The 25,918-nt window shown below is 37.1% G+C and overlaps 1 protein-coding gene and 1 long non-coding RNA gene across 2 annotated transcripts in view; one reads left to right on the plus strand and one right to left on the minus strand.

Moving 5' to 3' along the window:
* Nucleotides 1-2,842: 2,842 nt before the first annotated feature.
* LOC111812995 lies at nt 2,843-14,967 on the plus strand. Its single transcript, XR_002818354.1, has 4 exons — nt 2,843-2,875; nt 11,680-11,747; nt 14,074-14,222; nt 14,697-14,967. It is a non-coding gene; the product is annotated as an uncharacterized LOC111812995 (long non-coding RNA).
* Neil3 (nei like DNA glycosylase 3) overlaps nt 9,814-25,918 on the minus strand; it is a 45,596-nt gene continuing 29,491 nt past the window's right edge. The window contains exons 7-10 of the mRNA XM_004642616.2: nt 19,386-19,555; nt 17,457-17,877; nt 11,609-11,783; nt 9,814-10,266 (exon numbers count right to left, since the gene is read on the minus strand). Coding sequence (XP_004642673.1) covers nt 10,084-10,266; nt 11,609-11,783; nt 17,457-17,877; nt 19,386-19,555 — 949 coding nt within the window. The 3' untranslated portion in view covers nt 9,814-10,083. The remainder of the gene's footprint in view (nt 10,267-11,608; nt 11,784-17,456; nt 17,878-19,385; nt 19,556-25,918) is intronic.

Here is a 25,918-nt window from a genome sequence, read left to right on the forward strand (position 1 = left end):
TCTAGTTGTTGAAGGTGCAGCATTAGGGTATTTATTTGTTCCCATTCTGTTTTCCTAATGTACACTTGTTCTGGGTGGGCATTGGATTTCCTCCATATGTTTCTGCATTTCATTCTTTAATGCAGATGTTATTAATTCAGGGATTTCTTTTTTTATTTCCATCTGAGTTCCTCTATACCTTTCTGCAGCTTTTTCTTTATTTCAGAAGCCATTGATTCATTGCTTTCACCTGTGTGATTTCCAATTTGTTCTGTGTTAGTTTCCTCTGCACTTTTAATGGGCGGGTTTGGGTTCTGAGGTTGCATTTTGTTCCTTCTCATCATTTTGTGTAGCACTGTCTTCTGACCTTTGTTGTAGATCTTTGTTGTGGTTATAACCTTAGCACGTACTGAAGTTCAGGTGCAGATGTACAAAGTCTGGATTTATCCAGCTGTGCCTGGCTTGAGTCTGGCTGCTGTGCTGAGCTCCTTCCTGCTGCTGCCCTTGATGGTGAACCTGTTGTGCCCCTGATGTTCTGCTCCTGGACTAGCTGGGTGATTCTATCCTCTATGCACTCTGTAGGGATTGCAGCTGCAGGGTTACACCCCAAGCCTGTATGCCAGGCCTGAGCTGAGCCTGGAGGGGACAAGGTGGAGTAGGGGGGAGAGGCAGCTCTCCCACATGCTCACTGGGTCTGGGTGTTCCTGGAACGTGGCAGAAATTCCTACTCAGTGGGCGGGGTGGGGGAGGTGCTTCGGAGTGGTGGGGGGTGTTCCAAGGGGTTGGAAGAGGGCGTCACCCACGCTGAGCCTGGGCTGGGACCAGGAGTCGGTCCTGCTGATGCAGGGTAGTCAGAAGCTCTCCCACACACTCACAGGACCCTGGCTAGGACTGGGTCTGTGTGTTCCCGGAACGTGGCAGAAATTCCTCTTGGGCGGGCTGTGTGGGGGAGGTGCTGCAGAGTGGTGGGGGGGTGTCCCAAGGGGGTGGAAGACTGTCTCACCCACGCTGTGCCTTGGCTGGGACCCGGAGTCGTTCCCACCGGTGTGGGGTAGTCAGAAGCTCTCTAACTAGTCCTTTTATTGTGGCAAGAGCACAATATGGAATCTGGCTTTACTTTTTATACTTCATTTTTATACTTTTCTGCTGGATGGTTAAGACCAAGATAAAGCAAAGCATATATAACAAGAAATGTAACTTTTGTATCTGACAAGGTCAGTCAAATCCCCTCAGGATTTATCCTCAAACCCTGTATCACAGTTTGCAGATCCTTTGTCAGTATTAGCCATGTGGATGAGGCATGGCCATTGCTTGACCAATTCGCTCTCTGTGAAAGCCTGAGAGAATGTTTTCTCTCCATTTAAATGTCATATGTTCTTTACCCCTCTTCACTGATAGACATAGATCACTTGAAAGCTATTTAGGATTAGCTATTAGGAACTTAGGCTTAGCTATTAGGAATTGTCCTTCCATAAATATGTGTGCACATGTATCACTGTAGTACAATATCTTTTAACTCTTGTGAGATGATACTTAAAGGGGAATAGTTGGCTTGAATGGAATTTCCAGATTTAGTTTTTCAAGGAATATTTGTACTAATTTCCACAGTGGTTGTACTAGTGTACATTCCCACCAAGAATGTAGAAGGATTCTTCCCCAACCTCAGCCTTGTCAGCATTTTTTATTATTTGATTTCTTAATAATAAGGTTTTTTTTTTTTGCTTAGGCAGACTCAAGGGCTGGGGTTTGATCCCAGGCATGCTGTGCTGGCCCAACCCCTGGGGCACACTGAGATGGCGAAGGAGACTGGGTGTGGTGGCACAACCCTGTAATCCCAGGGTTTGGGAGGCTGAATATGGGAGGATCACTAACAGTTACATCTGGGTAGTGAGACCCTCTGGACCCTGTACTAAATACATTGAAAAAATAATAATAGTAAGGTTTTTTGAGTAAAACAGAACCTCAGTTGTTTTAGTGACTGAACATTTTTTCATGTATTTATTGGCCATGTGTATATCTTCTTAAAAGTGTCTATGCATTTCAGGCGTTTATGTTTTCTGTTGAATTTTTGTACCCTGTATCTCCTACATAGTCCTTGAGCATTAAGCTATAATTTCTGCTCTGCCTGCTTACTTCCCCAAGGACTTTAAACCCCTTGGAGTACTTTTTAGCTATGTTTTCATTATGCCTAGCAGAGCATAATATCATAGAATTACTTCTTGATTGAATGCTTATAAAAATGCAGATCATTTATAAAAGTGAAGAGAATAAAAATAAAATACTCATAGTAGAATTAATTCTCTGTGAGTGAAATTCATGGCTCCTCTATCACTCATCCATGTACTGATTGATCAATTGATCAACTGATCTATCTCTATTTTAATCTTGCTGGAACTACAAATATAATGAAACCAACTTTCTATGAGAAAATGATCAATACATAAATTTATGATATAAAGTGTTCCATAAAAGTATTCAGAAATTACTATCCAAGAGTTTAGAATCAGCAGAGGTAGTATAATCTTTCATTGCTGAGCCATATTCTTAGTTTTAATTCCTAGAATTATAAAATGGGAAAGAATCCTTGAGAGAAGCTAAATGTTATGGTGTATATCTAGATGTCCTCCCCAAAGCCTCACGTGCTCATTGATGAGCATTTGGAGAGGTAAATGAGTTATGGATGTGTGACACTTGGATTAGTCCAGAATTATGGTTTAGCATAATTCTGAGTGTGGGTAGCATGAACCAGTAGAATTGCAGCGTGGAGGGAATACAAATGGAAAGAAAAAGGAGGTCTCACTCCCTTCTACCTGTTGTACCATGGACTGCTTCTCCTCTGCCATGCTGCCCAGTCTTGGAATCAGCAGACTACGGACTGAAACCTCGGCAAACTGAGGTAATGTAAACCTTTTCGTCCTTTAACCATTTGCTAATCCAATTATTTAAGTACAGAATGACCAAAAATTGCACTTTTGTTAACTTAATAAAATAACAGGAAGTATAAGAATGACAATTTAATCAAATTTATTTGATACAAGATTCCACTGGTTGAAACAGCACTTGCTCAAACCACACTGTAGATATCAGTAGGCAAACGTATGCTGACCAAGTGACACTTTAACTTGTATGCAGGCTACCTACCCTAGGGTGAGTAAAGTACTCATACCTTGAATGCCAGCATTAGACCATGAACCAATCTATGTCTGCAGTAGCCCCATATAAAAGTTCATGATGCTTTGAGGGGACATCTAGACACAAACCATAACATTGTCTTAGTTCAATTTCCAAGCTTATGAGTTTTTTAGTACATGATAATATTCTTGTTTCCGTATTTTTTCCTCAAGAGAACTATATTTGGGTGAACATTAGAAGTGTTGTCAGAGTGAAATTTCAAATGGCAATAACATACACCTAAACATAGAGTCAGTCCCTATTTCTGCTTCACGGTGACACTCCCACCCAGTTCAAGATACAGCTAATAAGCTTCCCTTCCACTTCAAGAATCCAAGTCTGACAAAGAAAAAATGGAATAGTTGAGTTTATGCAGCTGTTCATGAGCTAATTATCTGCAATCATTTCTGATTACTTAATAGGCCATGGTAGGATGTGTTTGCTGCTATGTTGAGTTTACACATTAGGCTTTAATGTGCTGATATGGTTAATTGTCGTGCTCGCTGCTGCCTGCTAATAGACTATTCCTGAAAATGAGACCATATCTCAATAGAATTTGCTTGTTTATTTTAAATAAGTAATAACTACAAACTCAAATCCTAGGTCTGAGTTTTAAGAATGCTCTTTTTAATGCTGTATCATTTCTAATGCATTTAAATTATTCAAGTTTGAGAAAACAAGTTATTAAACTAACGAGTCAATAACCTACATAGATACATAGTTTTAACATTTTTCCTGCTCTGTTCAGTTTCCTGCCATTGATAGCAAAAATTCTCTTCAAGGCTGCCAAACAAGCTGAATGCAGTAACATAATAATGAGAAAAATAACTGCATGTGAAAAGCAGACAAGTATTTATTAATATGTAAACCGAGGTGCCCATACTAGTGATTGGGAGTAACACCAAAATGTTAATAGGGAAGGTAGATGTGGAATTGTTGCTATGAGACCATTAATTTTTTTGTAGTTTTGCATTTTATGATAGCACTTATTCTGAAATGCTTGTATGTAGCATAAAAAATTTAGAAGGCTGTATTTCTATTGGTTCTGTACAACAAACATTTTTTCTGATTACAAACATGAGTGCAGAGCACAACTATAAATGTTCCAGGTGCTCCTCCTCATCCTTCCTTTTCTCTTCACAAGATCTATTTCTGTTGGGTCTTCACTTCCTTCCTTCATCTCTTTTTAACATCATCTCTTTCTTCCCTTACTACTTGGAGAAGTCATAGGAGTCAACAAAAAATGATGCAGCCCAAATCCCCTTGGTATTTACTCTGCAACTTCTAAGAAGTAGGATTTTGTCATTGTCTAGCATTCCCCAGGCAGACCGTGCTCTATTTCTTTTATCATCTGATCCACCCTTTTTTGAACAGGTTTGAGTTAGCAGGACCCTGTGGGTCTGCCTGAGTCCATCACTCTGGGGATGCTGTGTGGTTTGAGCCTACGAGTTGCTCTAGGAATACTGGTTTTACCCATGCATATAAAACCATAAGGTACAAATAAATACAGAGAAAATAGGACAAGAATAATTGAATTGCTTATGATTTATAGTCATTGTTCTACTTGATTTATATGAAGAACGCAATATATGTCTACATTAAAGTGGTGGTTCTCTCAATGTTTCATAAATTAAGTCTTTTTTATATTGATTTTTAACATTTCAGCTTTTGATATCATTAGAGCTATATAAGTTAATACAGCATCTTCTTCCAAATGCCTTCTTTCGAAAGTTGGGACTCTGTTTCACAAACACAACAGGTGCTTTCTCATCCTTCCATACCATAGTCTTACTTTCCTTCCTAGTTCCTTTTATGAAATTCAATTCTTTGTTTATTTATCTTTGGTGGTACCTAGGGCCTTCACACAGACCATTTTTAATTTTTTCTCTTCTGAGACAGTCTTAACAAGATTCCAGCAGCCTAGACTCAAATGTGTGAATCTTCCTGCCTCTTGTCTCTCAGTGCTGGATTCTGGGCATGTGCCACAATGCTCTGCCTCGTCTTTCTTTAAGGTAATTGTCACTAATATAGGACATTTCATGAGAATTGTTGTATCAGGTACTACTAGTAGTATTATTACAAATAAAGATAACAAAACTAAATCCAGCACTCTGCTTTTACAAGGATATTGCACCTTGTTCTTAAAATAGTCCTATAAGAATTATACCATTATTGTCATCATCTAATAGATGAAGTAACTAAGACTTAGCACAGAGTAGCCAAAATTCAGTAAAATATAGAGTTCAAAGACATACAGTCAAGATCAAGGCGAGGGGTAACGTTCATCTTCACCGTCCCCAGAGCAGGTCCATTTTATGTGTAAGAGCTCTTTCTGTGCACCATGCATTTAGCATGTGTCTGTGTGCACTGGATTGCTTATATTCCAGTGGGTTTCTTAAAGAGGGACTTATTTTTATAACCTCACAACACAGAAGTGGTCCGTTGTAGGAATTTCATTTATAACCATGAAATGGGAATCGAGTCTTTCCTTACCCATTTATCTCTCTGTATATTCCTTCACATACCCATGATATAGCTAAACAGGACTATTTGCTATTCTTCATATAGTCTCAGTGCTGCTCTTCTTAGACGTCTTCGCTTATGCTGGGTCTTTTGCCTGAAATGACCTTCTATGAACACAAATCTTCAACAAGGTGAAATTCTAACTGCTGCCATTCCTAAAGCTCTAGTTTATGAATTAGATGTGATCTTTCCCACTTGTATCACTATTTAGCATTTCTTTTTTATAGAGCCATTTTCCCATGTTAGGTAAGCCCCGTCTATGTACTTGTAAGATCTTTAAAAAAAAAAAAAAAACCTTGTCCCTAAATTTTTCATGTAGTAGGTGATCAAGAGATTAGCTGAATTAAAATTAAATTGTTTGAATCAATTTGCTTGTTTTCTACAAAATGAGGAGGTTCACATAATTACTGTTCTTCTCCATGTGCTCTTAAATACAGCATAGCTGATGGAAGCACTGATTTCACGTCTCCTTTCCTGTTGAGTGAATGTGTACCTTTCATTCTGCTCTCTCCATTTGTAAGCAAACTTACAAAATGCCAAAAAAATGAGATTTCTATTTAAATTAATAGAACTCAACAGCTTTTAGATACCAAGCATTTTCATTCTTGCTAACCAGCAACACTTTTCAATGACATTTTGTCAATGACATTTAAATGCATTCATATTTGAACAGTAGTAAACCATATTAAAAAGTTCAATAAACTGATGTTATATTAAACCTTCATCTATTATTAAATTAAACAAATGTTTACCATGTTTCTACAGTGTGTAAGACATAATATTAAGATTTTTGAGAAGAATACTTGTCACGTAAACTCCTTAAGGAAGGGAACATTAAGGGATGCAGTTAGGCTAGAGATGCGGCCCAGTGGTAGGGCACACGCAGAATGCTGGAGCGTCTAGATCAGTTGCCAGCACTGCAGGAAGATGTAAGTACAGACAGAATAACCAGCAAATTGAAGAGGACTGTAGTACAAGCTTGAGACAAAATGTAAAGCACTGCAAAGATATCCAGTGAAAAAGTTGTTTCATAATTTAGAAAATTCGTTAGAACATTTATTTTTCATTTTCTATACCAATTCTGCAAGTAGTGATTAAAAGATTTACTACTTAGCCAAACTTTAGTCAGGCTTCTGAATCTTCTGCTGTCTGTCTGTGCATTTTCTAACAAAATCCTATTTCAGCAAAAAGTGTTATTGCTAAGTCAGTATAGCAAAACCTCCATCAGAGATGTGAAAAGAGACATGAAATCAGTCCTTCCATCCAGCTATGCTGTACTTAGAAATATATATATATTTCATGTTTTCAGCATGAAAGTTATATATATATCATCCTGGCCTATCTTCAGCAAGAATTCTGTTAAGGCGGTTTAGCCAGATTCTTCTTGCTTCTTCTGTTTACTCTTAATGATTTCCATCCATTGATTCCTACATTGCTCTGTAGCTGAAAAATCACCATTTGCCCAGGCTATAATTAGAGTTAAGCCCAATCTCTTTCCTACACAGCAAGCCCCTGTGCTGTTGGTCTCCATACCTAGTGTGACGGCCCTGAACTGGGTTCCTTAATCTTGCTGAAACATATCTTTGAATAATTTTTAGCACCCTTCATATTGCTGTATCTCTTTGGAAAAGTCTGTAAAAAATGTAAAAAAAAATTACATTTTAAAAATGTAATGAAAATTAAAGTAGTAGAAATTTAAAAAAAATTTTCATAAAATTATAAGTTTTGTCATAGGCAAAAAATTACTCAAATCTCATCTTGTCAGTTTTTTTTTCTTTTTCTTTCTCCTATGACTGAGATTGTTCACTATGTGTCAAAGATAAGCAGTTTTGTGTATATCCACTTTTCTGTCTTGTGTGACAAGGAGAATACTTTAAAGTTCATTCTGACTGTGGTCTGCGAGAGATAGATTTCCTGTTTAACTTACATAAGCTGTGTTCCTTAGAATGGAAAATTAGAGATGCAGACTGCAACACTAACATCTATTTCACAGGATGAGCAAGAGGATTAAATCAAATAAGCTGTGGAAAGTGTTCCACCAAGATGCTATTCTAGCTAAGGGTCCTGGAAATAATTGTCTTATATATATTACCTATCTCTCACTTTTCTGTCATGAATATACTTTAGATTTTATGATATTAGTTTTAAACACCAGGAAACAAACCTCAAAAGGTTGAATGTAGGCAAATTACACAGCACTTGCCAGCAGTTAAACACAAAAACTAGCAAACACGTTTCCTGGTGTCAGTGGCCCTGTCCCGGCTCTACCACTCATCTGCGCACACCAGTGTGTGCTCTTTCAATTTTTTTGTGTTATTTCTTTGAAAGTTTAGATTTCCAACCAGTATTCTCCTTTAACTTTTTCTTCAATAGTTATAGTTATGATAGCTGTTTAAGTCTTCGCTTAATTTAAATGTCTAGATCTCCTTGGAATAGGTCTTGTTTCACATTAAAGAGAATTATCTCATTCTGCTTCATCATGTTTGTGTAACTGTGAACTGTATCCCAAATACTGTTTCTATGTGGCAGAGACTCTGGATTTTAGTCTATTCCAGTGAAGAGGGTTGATATTTTTGTCTTAGAAGGCAAATAGTTTGGTTAGATTCAAACTTCAAACTATCTTGGTGGGTAGATAAAATGGTGATTCTGCTGGTTTCTCTTGAGCTTGCTTCACACCCCACAGTGGAGGACTCAGTCACAGACACAGGCAGAATTCAGTTACAAAGCTTAGGGTTTTCCATGATTTTTCCCAGTAGCTGTGATTTCCCAAACAACTGGCTGGTAAGACCAGGAAGACTGTGAGGTTTCTACTGCAGCTTTGGTAGGTGCACTTTGGTTGTTTTCAGCATGAGTTATAGGAAATAGGAAACTATCTCCAGTAGTTTGTTCTTCTAAATTTTACAACTTTTAAGAATCTAACTGCTACAGTTCACTATTTAGTATTATATTTTTATTTAATCCAAAACCTAAAGTTATGTGGGACAACTAGATTCAGTTTGAGGTAACTAGGACACAACGAATATAAAAACTCTACTAAAATTTTGTTAAAATTCAAGTTCAGAAAAATGTTATCTTTTACATACGTTGCTCTAAATAAGAATTTAACACAAGATTTTAAAAACAAGAGCATTTCATGTATGCTGCCTTTTTGGTATTTAAATTTTTTTCACACTGATGCTTTCATTTTTGTTTGGAAATAATCATAGTTACTTAGAGTACATTTGGAGAATAGGGGGGAAGGTAGAAATAAAACTGGAAATACATCTATCAATCTTTTTTAGTACCAGGAATTGAACTCGGAACCTTATGCTTACCAGGCAGGTGCTTATGCCACTGAGGTATCACCCTGGCCACTCTATCTATATTTGTGTATGAGTTTTCTATCATGCTGGCAAAATACCAGAGAAAAGAAGCTGTGAAGGAGAAAAGGTTCTTTTTGTCTCAGGGTTCCAACTATGGTCAGTTGGCTCCACTGTGGTGAGGCAGAATGGGGTGGTGGGCCTGTAAAGTGTGGCCAAGTGCTCATTTCAGGGCAGCCAGGAAGCAGAGGAAGAAAGGGGCTGGAGCCCCGAGGGCCCCTTCAAGGGCACACCTACGACCTCCATAACTTCATCATACAGGCCCCACCTCCAGAAGGGCCAACCACCTCCAGCCCTCTGGCATATGGTTCTTTTGGGGACACTTCAGGTACAAACTATAGCAATATATTCAGGTTTTGAAACTGACTTATTTTTAAGTTAATAGATGTTAAAATCAGTATTAGAAAAATATATATCAACTTTTAAAAAATGTGTATGACCTCTGTTCATAAACATTACTTTTAGTCTGAATTCTTATAATGTCCCACTAAAACAAACCTGCAGTTTTATAAAGATTTGTCTTATCCCTTGCACATGACAGAAATTTAACATTTGTTTAGAATAAAATGTTTTTCATAAGATATATTTTTCTTTTTTTATAAGGTATATTTTTCTATCTTAAGATTTTTTAAGAACATAAAATACTTTCAATTATATATTATGAATCTTGCGAGTAGTCTAGCAAATTATTCATTATAGGGTGAATTATTATTTTATTGTGCTATCATTGTTTTCCTTAAAAAAATCACTGCTTACTCAAAGAAGTTATAAGAGATCAAGAACATGCTAAAATACCTTTATTGTCATTATTACATGCATTAAATATACATTATAAATGGAATATGCTGCACATTGATGAAAAATGTATTAAGGTAAAGAAAAAAAGCCATTGAATGGAAAGATGATACATCTAAAACATGAAGTGCTCAAGTCTTGTTATAATTTAATTTATATGTGCCACAGATATTTTACAACCTTTGCATTTTACAAAGGGGAAGGATGAACAGTTTGAAGACATTAAATACCAGATGTCCTACAGCAAGAGAAAATACTAGCATCCTGGAATAATTTTCATCCCTGACCCATTTTCTGCCCACTGGAAAAAGTTGCACTGTTTTTCCTTCTCCAAAGGACACACAAAAAAGTTCTTTCCGTTATTAGGTCCAGTCTTCAACACTGTTCTCATGATGGAGCGCTTGCCATGGTTGCAGAGTGGGAAGGATAAATCTGCCCACTGGGGGAAAAGAAAAGACAGGATCGTAAACCTCCCATGGAAGCTAAGTGATGCACAAAATAAGCCTAGGCCACTCTGCTTGGTGTCGTGTTGTCTTCAGAGCTGCTGTTACTAATTTCACATTGCAAACCAGACACAAGTCATTAGTTGTTATGCTTTTAAAAAGCTTATTTCTTTTAAGAAGCATCCCTTACGAATTTGTTTGAATCACACAAAAAAGTGTTAAAATTGAGTTTTCCTTTACCTAGAAGTATATTTGCAAAAGTCCCTTTCTTCTATTAAGAATAATTGAAAACTACCAGAACCTTGTTAGACAGTAATCTTCAGTGTCCCTGCTATAAGTTTTAGTTAAAATGGTAAAATCAAAGATTTGTCAAAACTCTAGTGCTAAGCTTCCTTAGTCTCTTAGGGAAAGAAAGAAGCCAATAAGGACTTACCCAGGTCGGGTAAATCAGGCAGATTCTACTCTATTATTCTTATTCTTATTCTTATTAATTTTAGCCTCAAGTCAAGTATGAAAGAAGCTATTACATTATCAGCAATATATAATATTTCTTTCATTCTATCTATAGACTTCTTGTGAAGGACAGAGTAACATCTTATTTCAGATAGAAATCTAAAATCACTTATCAAATCTTTCCAGGGAAATTCCTTAAGAAAGTTATGCTGAAGAAAGATACTTCATCTCTCAGCCCAACCTGAAAAATTTTACTAAAACAGATCAGTATTTTTTTTGTTTATTTCTTTAAACACCAAATGAATTACAACTGGGAAAATGTGTACAGTCAGTACAGTGACACATGCAGAAAGTGAGACTAATGATCTGGATTCTTGTGTGTTGTATAAGATTCACTTTTAGTGATAGACCCATAGACTAGAAAGGCAGAAGGACTCTCCTATAGCTAAATTTGATCAAGTTTATGTAGTAGGATTCACTAAGGTCAGTGTAAACCCAAGGCATGTATATTGTTTTTACCCAATGTGTAAACCAAGGTTTTTGATATAGCACCAGATTGAGGATGTACACATTCTTACCTTAGATTCTTAACCATCAGCGTAGTCCTAGTATGTCTTAGCCTACCTTTGTGTCCTAACAGCAACATTTTTCCAAATATGTTAACCTGTGATTACAGGTATGATACTCTACTAGTCCGTTGGCTGCTATTTTATCATATTATTTTTTGCTGAACCTTTCTGAATTCTAAATTGTTCAGCATTCAAGATTTTGACTGAATATTTATATTGCCATCTAACACGAAAAGGTAAAACTGAAAAGGCATTGATTACTTTAATCACCAAAATCCAGTTACACTATAGTAAGCTTGATTAATCTTTTACATACTTCAAAAAATCCACATTGTGCTTCTCGAGGTAGCGGACAAGTATAAAACTGCCTTCCTTTGTTTTCGCCAGACTTCTTCACAACCCGGAGAACACAGAGGCGGTTGTGTTTCCTGCATCGAGGACTGCCAGCATTTAAGGTGCAAGGACCAACTGTGGTACTCGTTTGAAGTTCGCTGTAATGACAAGTTACAAAACAACTCTAGCACAATCATGTTAAAGGGATCATTCACACCAGTACAGCAGATGTATCCAGTAGATTAAATCTTATTAAACCTTCATTTCTGATGAAACCTTCATTTCAGTCCTTTTTTACCTAATGTTACAGTCATTTCTATTTTTTCTAAAATATTGTCAAGTCTAGCTCTTCCCTGCCCCATAAAGCAACTAGAATCACAATGTTCTTTAATTATTTTCTCATGAGTAGAAACTTTCATAAATGGATCTGACAAGGTCATGGAGATCACTCTCCCCTCTGTCTACTCAAGACAATTTTCTATGCTTTTCTTTGATCAAGGCTACTAAAATAGTCGTCAGCAAGAAACAGCCTGCCTGGAGGAGCAGAGATGTGTACTTTGTAAACTCAGTAGAAAAGCTTTATCACCTGCACAGTGGAGTCAAGAGCATTCAGAGGTCACGCCTACAGAGTGAGCAAAGCCCAGGAGATGATCTTGTACTCTAGTTGTATATGAAGAATTTCTTCTTTGTAATGGAGCTTATTATTTTCCTGTATTTTCAAGTTTCAATAATGTTTCTATAATAGATTTTTAATAACCTAGCTGGCATATTCACATCAAAGGGGGTGCCCTGGTAGAGTAGCTCAGTGGTAGAACCCAAGCATACACTGCGCATGCTCAAGGCCATGCTGGCCTCTCAGAACCATAACTCAGAATAAAAGAACAAAACAAAACTGAGCCACCCAACCAAACCAGAAGACCCTCTCACTAATATTCTTATTGTTAAACTTTTTAGTGATACAATTTACCCTTTCTCAGGTTTGAGGAAATTTCTGAATAAACTATCACTCATACATAATTTTTTAAATGTTTAAAATTCAAGTATAATTTTCCTTGCTTCCTAAACTACATCTTTCAGAATACACTTTTTTCTATGATGCCTCCAAGCATCCAAATCTCCAGAGCATACGATCTTTTGCAGTTGAAGTGGCTGAAAGTTGTTTATATAAAATAATGTTTAAACATAGATTTAAAAAAAAAAAAGATACATTTGCTGGGGTGGACTTAAACGTTCTTAGGGCAGTTCCTGAAGCTATTGATAGCAGTTACTTATAAAATAGAAGCAAACTGTAGACAATACTAATGAAATCATTATCAGTTAAACATTTCACCAGCAACTATTTTCTTGGTAGCTTTTTCAAGAGGGAGGATGGCATCTTATATTTTAGAGTCATGGGTAACAGCGAATCAAAAATAGGAAAGCTGAGGATCAGAGCAATCATTTTCTTTTTCTCAACACTCCTTTCTACCAACTGCCTCTGAGGAGTTAAATATCTGGGTGGCTACAGAAAAGTAAAGCAATTTCAAAAGTGAAGTGGTTGGCTGGGGGGATAGCTGGGTGGCCTAAGAGCCTGCCTGGCAAGCACAAGAACCGGGGTTTGACCCTAGTACTGCATGTCATGCTGGCCTTCGAACTGGGTGTGGTGCCCGCCTGTAATCCCAGGGCTGAGAAGGCTGAGACAGAAGGGTCACTACGAGTCCGAGCTGCATAGTGAGACCCTGTACCAAATAAAAAAGAAAAGAAAATTTAAAAATCAAGACAAAACTGAAGTGGTTTCATAGTGTTCAAAGATAATTTCAAGGAGAAGGGAGTTAAGATATTAGGAGAAGTGAATGAAATGATGCTAATTAGAATCAAACATATAAAATCATTTTCTATATTATTTTTAAAGGTAGCTGTATTTGGCAAGAGTCAGCTTAATATGTTCTAACCCACTTTCTGCAACCTGGAAGAAAAGTGCAGATTGTTTACTACTAAAGCTGCTTTCATTTTCTTTCTTTTTTTGAGGAGAGGGGCAAAGGTAGAGGGCAGGATTAAGGAAAAAGGAGACTCCAGTTGTCTTCACTCTGGTTCATTTCTATTTTCCATTCTGTTTCTACTTTGGTGTAAGGTTAAAGAAAAAAACCTCGTATTATGCTCTTTAATCCTTGGTACGGAGTGCACTGCTCCAAATAGAATCAAGTCAGCCGAAGCTCATTCCGCAGAGCTTTGCCCCACCCCAGGCCCCTAGGGAACAAACGTGTCCTCATTACCAAGATCCCCAGGTGATTCATAGGCACGGCAAGTTGTACCAATGCCACCTGTGGTCACATCAGCCCTAAATATGCACAACTAATCTTAATTTTATGATAGAAAACATTATCCAGGATAATTTAATGTTCCGCTTAATTGAGTACATTTTGGCTCCTCTTTGTTTCAATTGTTATTTGAAAACTTTCTAAAATGCAGCAGAACATGTTCTTGCATGAGTTCTGCACAGAGAGTGAATTACTCTGACGATGAGTACCATCATTTCGAACGTTGCCTTCTAAGTGGCGTGGTGATATCACAGATCCAGAGTGAGATCACCGTAATATCACAGATCCAAGCATCTTCTGGTAACACCCATGCTAAGTCTAAGGGTCTCATGGTCTCTGTGGAAACTACTTCATTCGGTTGCTAGTAACAACAAGCCATAAAAATTAATCAATGAAATGGAAATAAAACTGCACAAACAGATGCTAGGTTGAATTTGGCCCTTTGGGCTATAATTTTGATATTAAGTCAAAATTTGTTTTGTTCTCAGTAAGTGTTTATGAATAAAGAAAGTTAAAAAGGTCATGTAAGAACTATCAGCAAAGAGTGAATCAAGTAAAGATTTATATTTTCAAAGTGAACGCTATTTTTACACTTTTAAATGATCATCTTCTCATGGTTTAACTGGGTTGCAATTAGGATCACTCATTATAATACAAATATTGGCTGGAATGTTTTGTAATTAATCAATGTTATATAATGTGGATTCTGTCCTCCAAGCTAATTTCTAGCATTAAAACAAACAAAGCTTAATGACTCATTCTTGACGTCCCCAGGTGGTTCTGAAGTTTTGAGGGATTAAGAACTCCAAATGGATGACCCCAAAACAAGTTCAATTTGTCACTCCCAGGATTGCTGATCACAAGTTGACCTTCCATACTGCTAGTGGCAGTAGATATATGAAAATACCAGTGATTTTCAGAGCATCATTTCCCTCCTCTATGTGAGTTTTTGCATCAACTTGGAAAAAATTCAACCTAGAACATATGCTTTCCTTGAAAATGTATTACTATTTGGCTTTGTGTTTATAATAATTGGATCAAAGATTTAAAACTCTGTGTAGTGGTTATTCTTAAGTGTTTAATTTTTTTCATTTATCTATTTTACAATCCAGTAGATGGACAATATTTAAGTACATCTACAGACCAATCAAAACATGCTTCATCAGCATAGGGTGCATGGTGTGGTAATGAAATCAAAACTTAAGAGCACAAAAGTCAAACTAATCACCCTATAATTATTAAAGAAAAAAAAAGCTGGCTATAAATTCTGAGTGGACCACCTGCTTCAGCAGTATTATGTTGAGAGCTTCTTCTGGTGTCTTGTCTATAAGATAAACACTGTTGCTGCCAGATAAGGAGAAAAATGGAATAAATGACAGTAATTTGCAATTTATTCCTTGTAAAGTAGCTGGGTGCAGAAGGGCTGCTGGGTGAATTTATTTCATCGCTTGACTTTTATTCTGCTAGTTGATGTTGATGGATTGTGGACTTTCTGTCCTGGTGCTCCCATATTCAGCACATACACAGGGCTGCAGCAGCTCTGAGTGAAGCTGCGCACTGTGATTAATCATATGATTATATTACTAATGGCTTATGAAGAAATCATTTAAATTTAAGGTTACATTAATGTTGTTTTAAAACCCTAATTCATTAGTTAAATTGTCAGAGATATTTTTTAAAAAGCACCAAAGAAATAAAAATATGGCAAGACGTTTCATCTGAGTACAAATGGCACAGTATTTTAAACTGCTCACTTCCACTTCTTTCCACTCAAGTGCCACAAACAGTAAAGCTGTTCAGAAGTGACTTTCTCCTCAGGCTTGCTTCAGTATTGTCTTGATGGTTTCCTCCACAAGACACAAATTAGGGTTAGAGTAAAAAGGCGGTGCATTTACCCAGTAGGTTAAAAAGTTTGGTCCTCCTGAGCATAACCCACATGGAGAATCCGAAGAGAAATTAGAACAGTAGTCAGAAATAATTATGAACAAAATATTTTGAAAATCAGTCACAAATTAACTGATGGTAAATTTAGAGTTACAACAAGAAATCAGGACAAAATCCATGTGTGGAAGAAAAACTGCCTCAGAATTGTTAGGGAAGAATCCTTAAGGATTCTTCAGAGTTCTGTCTAGGAGGAAACAGCAGGCGGCCCCTCACCCCACTGCACAGCAGAGGACCTTCCCACCACAGAGCCACAGCACAGCAGAGCACAATTCAGTCGTCAGGATTACACCTGAGATGACCTTAGAGTCCACCCAAAGTAAGTGGGCCTATCTTTGAAAAGACATTCATGTAAATAAGGTCTTTCATTCACATGGTATATGTTCATTTAAAAATGCTTTCTAACAACAACAACAACAACAACAAAATTAAAGCAGCTTTGGGAAAAAAAAATCATAGAAAAATGTCTTACAATGGTAGGAAGCCCAAACAGATAAAGGAAGTGCGTTGTGGAGCACTAACAGACAGCTTCGGGGGCTGGCAACATTCCTTAGTGAGTGAAAGAGATGATACTGTCTGTTTTCTGCTTCTTAGTTAACAGCAACTGCAGATGGTGTGGACATGTAGCTGGTAATCTGGAGGGTCATATCAAGCCTGGGAGTGTGTATTAAATGGAATTACAAGATTTTCCATTGAGATATAAAATTAAGATGCTTGCCTTTTTAGGGCTTTTGGTTGAAATAAGAACATTATCCCACATGGCTGTATGAAATGCAACCTTACTTGCTAATAGAAATATCACTAAAGGCATTTCAGAGTTTTTAAAAAATATAGAACATACACTAAACTTTTATGAGTGACAGCTCTTCTATAAGGATGGCATCTTTCACTGGAAGAAATATAAATGCTCTTTGACTTACAATGGCTCTACTTAGGCTTTCTCAACTTTGTCATGATTGTGAAAGCAGCAAAGCATACATTAGAAATTACACTTCAAGTTTTGGATTTTGATCTTTTCCTGGGCTGGTGATAAGCAAGCAGTACAGTAATATCTTTTGATACGAGAAGCTGCCAGGGAATCTCAGCTGCTTGATTATCAGGGAGACAAAATCAATATTCTGTAGTGTGCTATGGTGTTAACTTATAATGTTCAATAACTAGATGTATTAAATGCATTTTTTTCAACTTATGACATTTTTAACTTATGATATGTTTAAAATGCTAATGGTGGTTATTGATAACAAGTGTGATTATGGATGATTTAAAATTGCTTTTATACTTGCCAGTATTTTCCAAGATTATGCATTGAACATGTGTATAGTTCGTGTCACAAAAAATAACCTTGTATATATGCAGAAAAATTTGTTTTATATTTTCTTCCCTACACTCTAATATAATAAGCTTGTGAAGAGAAAGGAGAATTAGTATAATAGTTTTAGGGTTTGACTTACATTACCAAGATCAATTCAACTTCCTTAGCCCTGGATGTACTACCTTAAAATCTATGCAATACACATACCTTAAAGATCTTAAAAATATCTTAAAACAAGCTTAGTGCAAATACCTTAAAGACGATGGATAGACATACCATACCTGTTAGAAAATCCAGTGTTGCAACTTTTGCGATCTGGTGTTGGGTAGTGGGTTGTTTTCAATTTTTTATGTGCTGAACTAAATAATTCAGACTGAGAGCAGACTGTAGGAGATATGTTTACTTTGTTAGATACTTGAGTTATATAGTTTGTTCTCTCCTTAGAGGGGTGCCGTGTATCACTAAAACAAACGTTTGTAGGAAGAGAATTTTGAAATTCCCCATCTGGTGTCTGAGTTTGGCTTTCTTTTCTTTTCAAAGTACTGGATTTATTGCTAAAATCAGTCAAGACAAGAGTTGTAGTTCCAAATACAGTTTTCTTGTTGATTTTCACTTCAGTATGTACTTTCCCGAAGCTATTACAAGGGTACTTCACTAAGTTGTCAAAGACAACAGAATTTTCTTCATTCTTGAACACTGAATCTGGAAGGAGAAAGGCGTTATTCTGCAATGTTCCTAAAAATATATTAACCACTTGAAATATTTTTATCTGATCAAAAAATTTAGTTGTCGGGGGCCAGGAAGATGGCTCAGTGGAATAAGCACTTCCCTGGCAAGCGCAAGGGGCTGAGTTCAATCCCTGGTTCCGCAAAAAAAAAAAAAAAAAAAAAAAAAATGTCTCTCTCTAGTTCATCTATATCTATTTCCTAAGGTATGGTAGTGAGCTTGGACAAGTTATAATCAACTTCTAGTCAGGAAGTATTTAAAATACAAAGGTTGGCAATTTATACATACCCAGAAATGAGGTTAACAAAGACTTGTATTTGCTTTGGATTACTTTTAAGCATTAAACAGTTAATCAGCTATCAGCTTTGTTAATATTAGGCAAAGCATTAAAGTAATAATAATTTAATAGATGATATCCCATAAAACAGACAATTCTGTATGCATTCCAAGAATGCTTTTATGAATAAGACACAGTGAAAGGTTTAGGAGAAGTGAAGATTAATTACAAAGACTTAATATTTATTTAATATAATGTTTTAACAAAACATCCTAGAATTTTGGAATTTGTACTATATTTAAACTGCAGTGAAAATATTGATTTTCATACTCAGGCAAAGTAATGACAAATAGACATGTAAAGGCATTTCAGAATGTTGAAATAGATGTGGAAAGTGAAGATTGTGGTTTTTCTGAGGGCTTTTTCCATCGAATGATCATAAAGGAGAAGAAATAGGAGGTGCAGTCCCTTTGGCTATTAGAAAAGCTGTGCAAGGGGCGATGCCTGCCTTGCAGGCCCAGGGAACAAAAGACAATGTGACAGCGAACAAAATGCAGGGGTCTAGAAGTCAAGAACGAACTTTCTCATCTCTAATTGAAGAAAGAAATAACACTTTGAGAGCACAATAGAAGCTGCATCAATGAGATGGTTTCTTAATCACAGGTTTCTTCTGAGGTTTTGCATTCTCTGAACGCATGAAATTGTGAGCTATAAAGAGTTATTTTGAAGGATTTCAATGAAATCAGTACAATTGTCTGGGTAAAGATTTTAATAACAAGGGGTAGGAAGGATAAAGAAGAGAAAAAATTCAGCATTTTTCAATTCCACCTGCAAAGATATTCTTACAGAAAGCCTCCCTTTCAATTTATGAAACACTTGGACTGAATAACAAACTCAAAAGTTGCTGAAATCTGCATAAAACAAAGCTTTATTGAATAATTCATTAGAAACAGTAGAGAACAGATGCGATCATCTCAGTTTTTTGAGATACAAAGACACACACTGTTTTAGCACAAGCATGTTTTCCCTCCCTGTTAAAAAATATTTTCAACAGAATATCAGCATGGTTTACATGCAAAGACAAGCAAGCCCTTTACACCTTACAGAAAGAAAGCACTTAGTAAAATGTAGCAAGACAGAGAGGTATACCTGGTTTGGTATAATTAACAACCTTAGAAATGAATGCAAAATTAGCATCCAGTCTTACCAACAGGCTTTGAGGTGGAGCAAGCATCACATGTCTCAGCAGATGGCTTGTTCACCAGGGTACAGACCAAACAGGTCCACTGCTCTTCTGACTTCCGACTCACTGAGTCAGTCAGATGGTCTCTCCTACTAGATGTCCAACTGATCATAAGATTTCTGGTGGGTAGCTTGCTAGAAAATAATTTTTAAAATTAATCATTATGACTGACTTATTCTCACACATTCTGAGTATTTTATAAACTATTACAAAACCATTAATATCCCAATTCTAGCTGCAATTGCTTAGGTCATAACTGTTAGATAACTTTTATCTTGTGTCCTGCTGACTGCTACTAAGTTAAAAATAAATAAAAGTGTTTAGTTAGAGAGTGCAGTTTTTAAAAACAGACTGAAAGTATTTGATATAACCAGGAAGAAGCACCTTGTAGGTAATAGTTTAAGTAAATATTACTCTTCAAAGCAAAACTAAACTATGATTATTGTAGTTTGGGGTCTTGCAAAGGAACAAACATTTTTTAAAAGATTATTTTAAATAATCTTTAAAGATTATTTTATAATGAACCACCCAATGAATCACATACAAGAGTGAAGGAAATCTGTCCATACACTGAAGACTAAATATTCCAGCTGAGGGCCTGGATCCTACAATAATGCTCTGCATGAGTCCAGCCGAAGACCTACAGTCCATTACATGCTTCCTGCGAATCCACCTGGAGGCCTAGAGCCCATGACAATGTCTCATGCGGGCCTGCCTCACAGATCTGCACTGGAAAGGTCCAAAGGTTAGTGGTAGAAACTAGAAAGTTTGTGCCAGTGGGATGAAGGATCTGTGGAAGCAGGCTGAGGGATCTGAACTGGAGCCAGGAAGCCACACTCAGGTAAGAACCAGAGCTCCCTTGAAAAGTACCACAACTATCCTCAGTGATAGTGAGGTCCTCTGCTCCTCTGATAATGAGAAAAGCTGAGTTCCTATCAAGAAAGCCAACATGACCAGCATCCCCAAGTGACTGAGCTGTGAACCATCTTCCCCTCCAGAGCCAGGAAGTGATGCTCAAGATACCAGAACTCCACAAAATGAAATGCAGTCATCCTCAGTGGCAATGACGTCCTGAGCCTCTCCTCTGATGAAAACAGCCAAATTCATCAGGAAAGTCAGCATGACAAGGTCACCCAGCAGAACAGCTCGAGAGAACCAGCAGCTTCCAACAGGTCCCCAACAGCTTCCACAGCTTCCCTAACAGCCTCTCCAGTTCTGCCTCTTACGCTGCTGGCAACAATCTCCAGGTGGGCCTCCCACACCCAGCACCATGCTAGTTCAGTTCTGCTGAGTGTAACAATTTGACCACCAGTTGGCAATCGACCACAATGATTAGTCAAATAAATTAAGAAAATCTATGCCTAAATCAGAGCACTGAAAATATAGTTAGAAAAATTTTATATTACTTTACGTCCTTGAAAAGAAAATTCTAGAAACTTTGGCATTTCTTTATGGCATTTAGTAAGCATTTATCAATTAGTGGATCTATAATGATGAAAAGAAATTATCTTTACTAGTTCTGTTCACATAAGACTATTTCATATTTTCTAATCATTATGAGATATCTAGTTATTAGGTTAGTAGGCAAACCATAAACCAACCCTGACCTTTGGCCACAGATGTAAACCAATGGAGTTCTTCACTGGCCACTAACTGTCACAAAGATGCCTTTCTAGAGATTGTGTGGGTCTGTCAAACACTTCATGTGGTTAAGCAATCAAGGCCACATTAGCATTCCTCTCATGATTCTAAACATCAATACTGAAGAAAGCTCTTCCAACTAAAGCTCTGAATCTTATATTTCAGAACATCAATTCTTTGACTTCCAAAGGTAGCACTGACTTCTGCAACATTTTGCTCTTTACACATGATTATGCCAGTTTTAAAAAAGCAGCCTTGTCCAGTAAAATAACAAAAAGCACAAGAAAATCTTAAAGTAAAATACAGCTCATTATGATTCTCTTATCTTTGCTTACCTTGACTTTTAAAGAGCTCAGTATTTCTTATTTCTATGAAACTTCTATAGAATTTGTTTACCTGGGCAGGGAGATAGCTCAGTGGTCTAAAGCACCTGTTTAGGCAAGCCTAGGCAGGCACAGGGGACTCGGGTTTGATATCCAGCACCACATGCCATGCCAGTTCCACCCTCAGGGCCAAATGAATCAGCCAAAAAAAAAAAAAAAAAAAAAAATTGTTTATTGACCTAATTTGTGTCTTCTACTAACCCTGAAAGGGAACATGCTGTATTTATCCAGAATTAAACAAACACAACTTAAATGACCTTTGTATTTCAACTTACTCCAACTTTTCACTATTTTTTTTTCTTTTTCTATTCTATAGATGTTACTAATAAGCTTTATTATTATTTTTCATTTTCCATTAGTGAGTTTTACCTAGGATCTTGCACGGTAGTCAACCCTCCTACTATCACCTTTTAAAGCATTAAATTTTTATTTTTGAGTCAAGGTCTTGCTAAGTTGCTCAGTTTGGGCTTGAACTTTTGATCCTCCTGCTTTGATTTCTTGAGGATCTGAAATTTTGCAGGTATGCCACTGTAATGTGGTCCATAGCTGTTAAGTGTTGGTGTATATATAAGGTCTGGAAGCACTTTCCTTACTCTTTCATTTCTTATTTTCTTGGCAGTACGGGGGATTGAACTCAGGACCTTGTACTTGCAAGGCAAGCGCTTATTCTACTGAGCTATCTCCCCAGCCCACTCTTCCATTTCTTAATAGCCCACTAATAAACTCTCCAATCTGCACTTAGAAAGTAACTGTAACACCAAACCTAATATTGTGTAGTAGACTACAAAATGGTTTCCTAATGCTATCAGGTGACAGACAATTCCAGGAAACAATAAATTTTACAGACATAATTAAGGGTCTTGACGTAGTGAGATTATCCATTTGTTCCCTTAATACAAACACAGGCGTCCTGATAAGAGACACAGAGGGAGATGATTTGGTCACACATGTCTAAGGGCGGAAGAGGCAAGGAATGGGTTTTCTCCTAGGACCATAGAGAAAGCAACTCCCGAGCACACCTCACTTGAGGTGCTTAGCCCTACCTCAGCTTCCAAACAATGGTCCACACTCATTTACTTTCTGGCTCTCTTCCCTGTCACCATCACCCTCCAGCTGTGCTCCTGTGGGAGCCCTAAAGCTGCTGCTTTCCCGCGATGCACCGCTGTCACTTTTCCACCTAGCAGCCCGAGCAATCCCCACACAACACAAATCAGCTCACGCAGTTCCTCTGCTCAAGCCTTCCAATGGTTTCCAAGCTTTCTCAAAGTTCACTCTTGTCTCCTAGCAAGTGATTTTTCAAACTGTACAAGTAAATGAGCTATTTCACACCGTTTCAGAATTTTCAGAGCCTCAGAAGTAAAAGGAAATTCCTCCCAGGGTCAGGCTGGCTCGACCGGCCCCCAGGGCCATACTTGACTTACAGTTAGTCAATCTCTCTCTTCCTTAACCACATCCGAGCCTTCATGGTTAATGAACTACCTTCTTGGAAAACTTTCTTCCACCTTATGGATCTTTACAAGTCACCAGTTTCTTCAGAAATGTGTGCAGGGAATTTTATCTCCCTTGTTTATCTAGAATGAACTCTCCTCATCATTTTCTGTTGCCTACTAAGGTTGCTCTTTCTTTTATCACTGTCTGCTACTTATCATTGTCCAATATCTTATACATATGTTTTCTTAAAATCTCTTCCCACTGGAATATAGCAATAAATGAATACTCCACACATATAGGCTTGAGTTTTGCACCCGCATTATCTATTGATATTGCTTTGTTAAAGGTTACCTTAATTTTATAAGCTAAAATTCCTCTAACTTAAGTGAATTTAAGTTGCAATTATTTTCCCTCTTGGTTTCTTCCACCTCTTTCACGGGCTGCTTTTCTTTTTTAGATCGTCAAAGCTAAGCTAGTTAGAAGACTATTGGACCTTCTTCACTTTTTGCCATGCATTTGCTCAGTGACTACAAACACCAACTCTTCCATTATCTCTGATCTGCCAAAGTGGGTAACAGGAGGGGTACAAAGGGTACAAGTAGAGGATTACAGAGTCTTTAAAGTTTCTTAAAGACACAGATAGAAAGCACGGAAAGCAATGGTTTTTTGTTTGTTTGTTTTGATTTTTTGCTAAAATACCAGTATATGCTAACAGTGCTAAAAGAATTTATTATTTTAAAGCTTGAGGTCAGAGGTTAAGCATAAAGCAAAATTTTCTCATTCTACTTGCTCTTCTGTGAAAAATCCAGGCAAGGTTACTGCATGGCTTCCAGTCCCCAGGACTCTGGTGTCTGCAGCTTTTCCAATAATTCTGTGATTTACTGTGGTAATCACTTGGCTGCAGTCCCTTTTAAATTATGTTTTAAATATGGGAACTACACAGACTTCCTTCCAAATGCAAGCTCATCGTGCCAAGACTAACTCATCCTAGGCTTTCATCAAGTTTCCTATGCGCCTATGATTGTTCTGTCCCCTCCAAAATCTCTCCATTAAAACTGGCTTGGAAATGGCACCAAACTCTCATTAACTGGCAATCAACTGTCATGATTTCCAAAGTAGACAGTTTTTAAAAATCTGAATACAGTCCAGTATATAATCTTAAGGGAATCAGAGACCTTCCCCCATCTTTTTGAGGTTCTCTAAATGCACCATTACTTTTCCCTGTGAAGCTGCCTATGTGCCTTTTTCTTTCTGAAAACTCTTTTGTATGCCTCTTTCTTTGATGAGTTCCTTTTCACACTAGACTCAGATATGTCCTCCTCCAAAAGCATTCCCTTCTTCTTTCCAGATAGGATTTCTCTTCTCTGCGCCCCCTGACACCAGTATAGTCATGTTTGTTTATGCAAGTCCACTTTCCTGTTTTAATTCTCTACTTTCTCATTTCTTCTCACTTCAGACTTTAGGGCTCTTTTAGTTTCTTCTAAAGAAACAATATTCACACACATAAATTACATTAGCTAGCATATAATTAAGGACCACAAATAAAGGATGTAGGCATTTAAAATGTGATCTGTAATAAATAAAAATGAAACAATGTGGGGAAGAGTCATAATAAAGTTTAGTAAACATTTAGTGATTGAAATGGCATTTATGTCATTACTGTTGGGCTTTAAATGTAGACTCAAATTAAAATAACTTAAAACAAGAAAATTTGGTCAACATGAAAAGTGTTAAAATATTCAAAAAGGTAATATGTTTAATCATAGAAAACCTAAAACTTGGGAAATAGTATTGGTTTCCAGCTTTTTAAGATATATGTATTTATTTTAAAGTATAGAATTGTTTTAACAAGAAATCTTAACTGAGTAGCCATAAATAAAACAGGATTTCGTTGGAGGAGAGAAGTTTGAAGGTTTAAATACTTTTAGCATATCATGGCTTTCCCTAAATCATAGATATGTATTAAGTTTCTTTGAGGGGAAACTATAGCCTTTAAAATCTAGCTTAAAAACATCTCTAGAGCTAACAATTATTTATATGATGAATGGCTTTATTTGATGATTTGGAAGAGTATGGATTTTTAAAAAATCTCTGAAGCTACCAATTCATAAAAAACAAATACCAGACACTAACTATTTATTCAGTAGACACATACATACTGAAAGTCTTTTATCTCTCAGACTCTGTGCTAACTGCATATGGCTAAATAAATGTATACCAGTGCAGTCCTAAGAAAAATGTTCTTGTTCGTGAAAAACACATTTCTAAACTGGTTCGATAAAAATAAATATTCAGATCGCTTTGAGAGTCTTGTGGATAAAGAGGCTGAGAGGAAAAGATATACAAAGGGAAAAATCATTTTTAAAAAAGTAGCTTGAGATACATTGAGGGAGTGGTGAGTGAGGCTCTCCGCTGTACCTTATCACCATGCCTGATGGCCAGACCCCCTTCTTCTGGGGGCGTATGTACAGCCAAGTACCCCAATTCTCTCCTTATTTCTACTGACTTTGTTTTGTTTTCTTTGCTTATTCTTTCCTCCGACCCCGTAGTAATGCTTTTCCTGAAGCTCAGACCTTGCTTTACATCTTTATTCCTTCTTAGTGCGTTAAGAGTGTTTTGTCGCCTCACTTGCCCACGCTATACTGACCACCCTCCAGCCTTCACTTCCTGCACCTAATGGGGCCCATTAGTCTCCACTCCTGGGTGTCCCACCACTACTTCACATACCCCAAACTTCAAACATTCCCAGACTCGCCCACAAAATGAAACCTTAAGATTATCTTCCATATCAAAATTTGTCACAATTCTTTTAGACTTTTAAGACAACTGAATTAGGGTGCCATTTCTAGTGTTATGATCCCAGGTTTGATAATCATCTCTCATCCATTATTCTACATTGTCTTCATGTGGTTCGGTTTTTCAATTCCCTTGCTAACTACTGTATATGCCATAATCAATGAAAAGTCCTAATCTACTGATTAAGCAAGACATTAACCATTCTCCAAGCTACTGACAATGGATCGATGGATTCCGCCCTACTTG

Source organism: Octodon degus, unplaced genomic scaffold (assembly GCF_000260255.1).
Source record: "Octodon degus isolate 3935 unplaced genomic scaffold, OctDeg1.0 scaffold00157, whole genome shotgun sequence".
NCBI lineage: Eukaryota > Metazoa > Chordata > Mammalia > Rodentia > Octodontidae > Octodon > Octodon degus.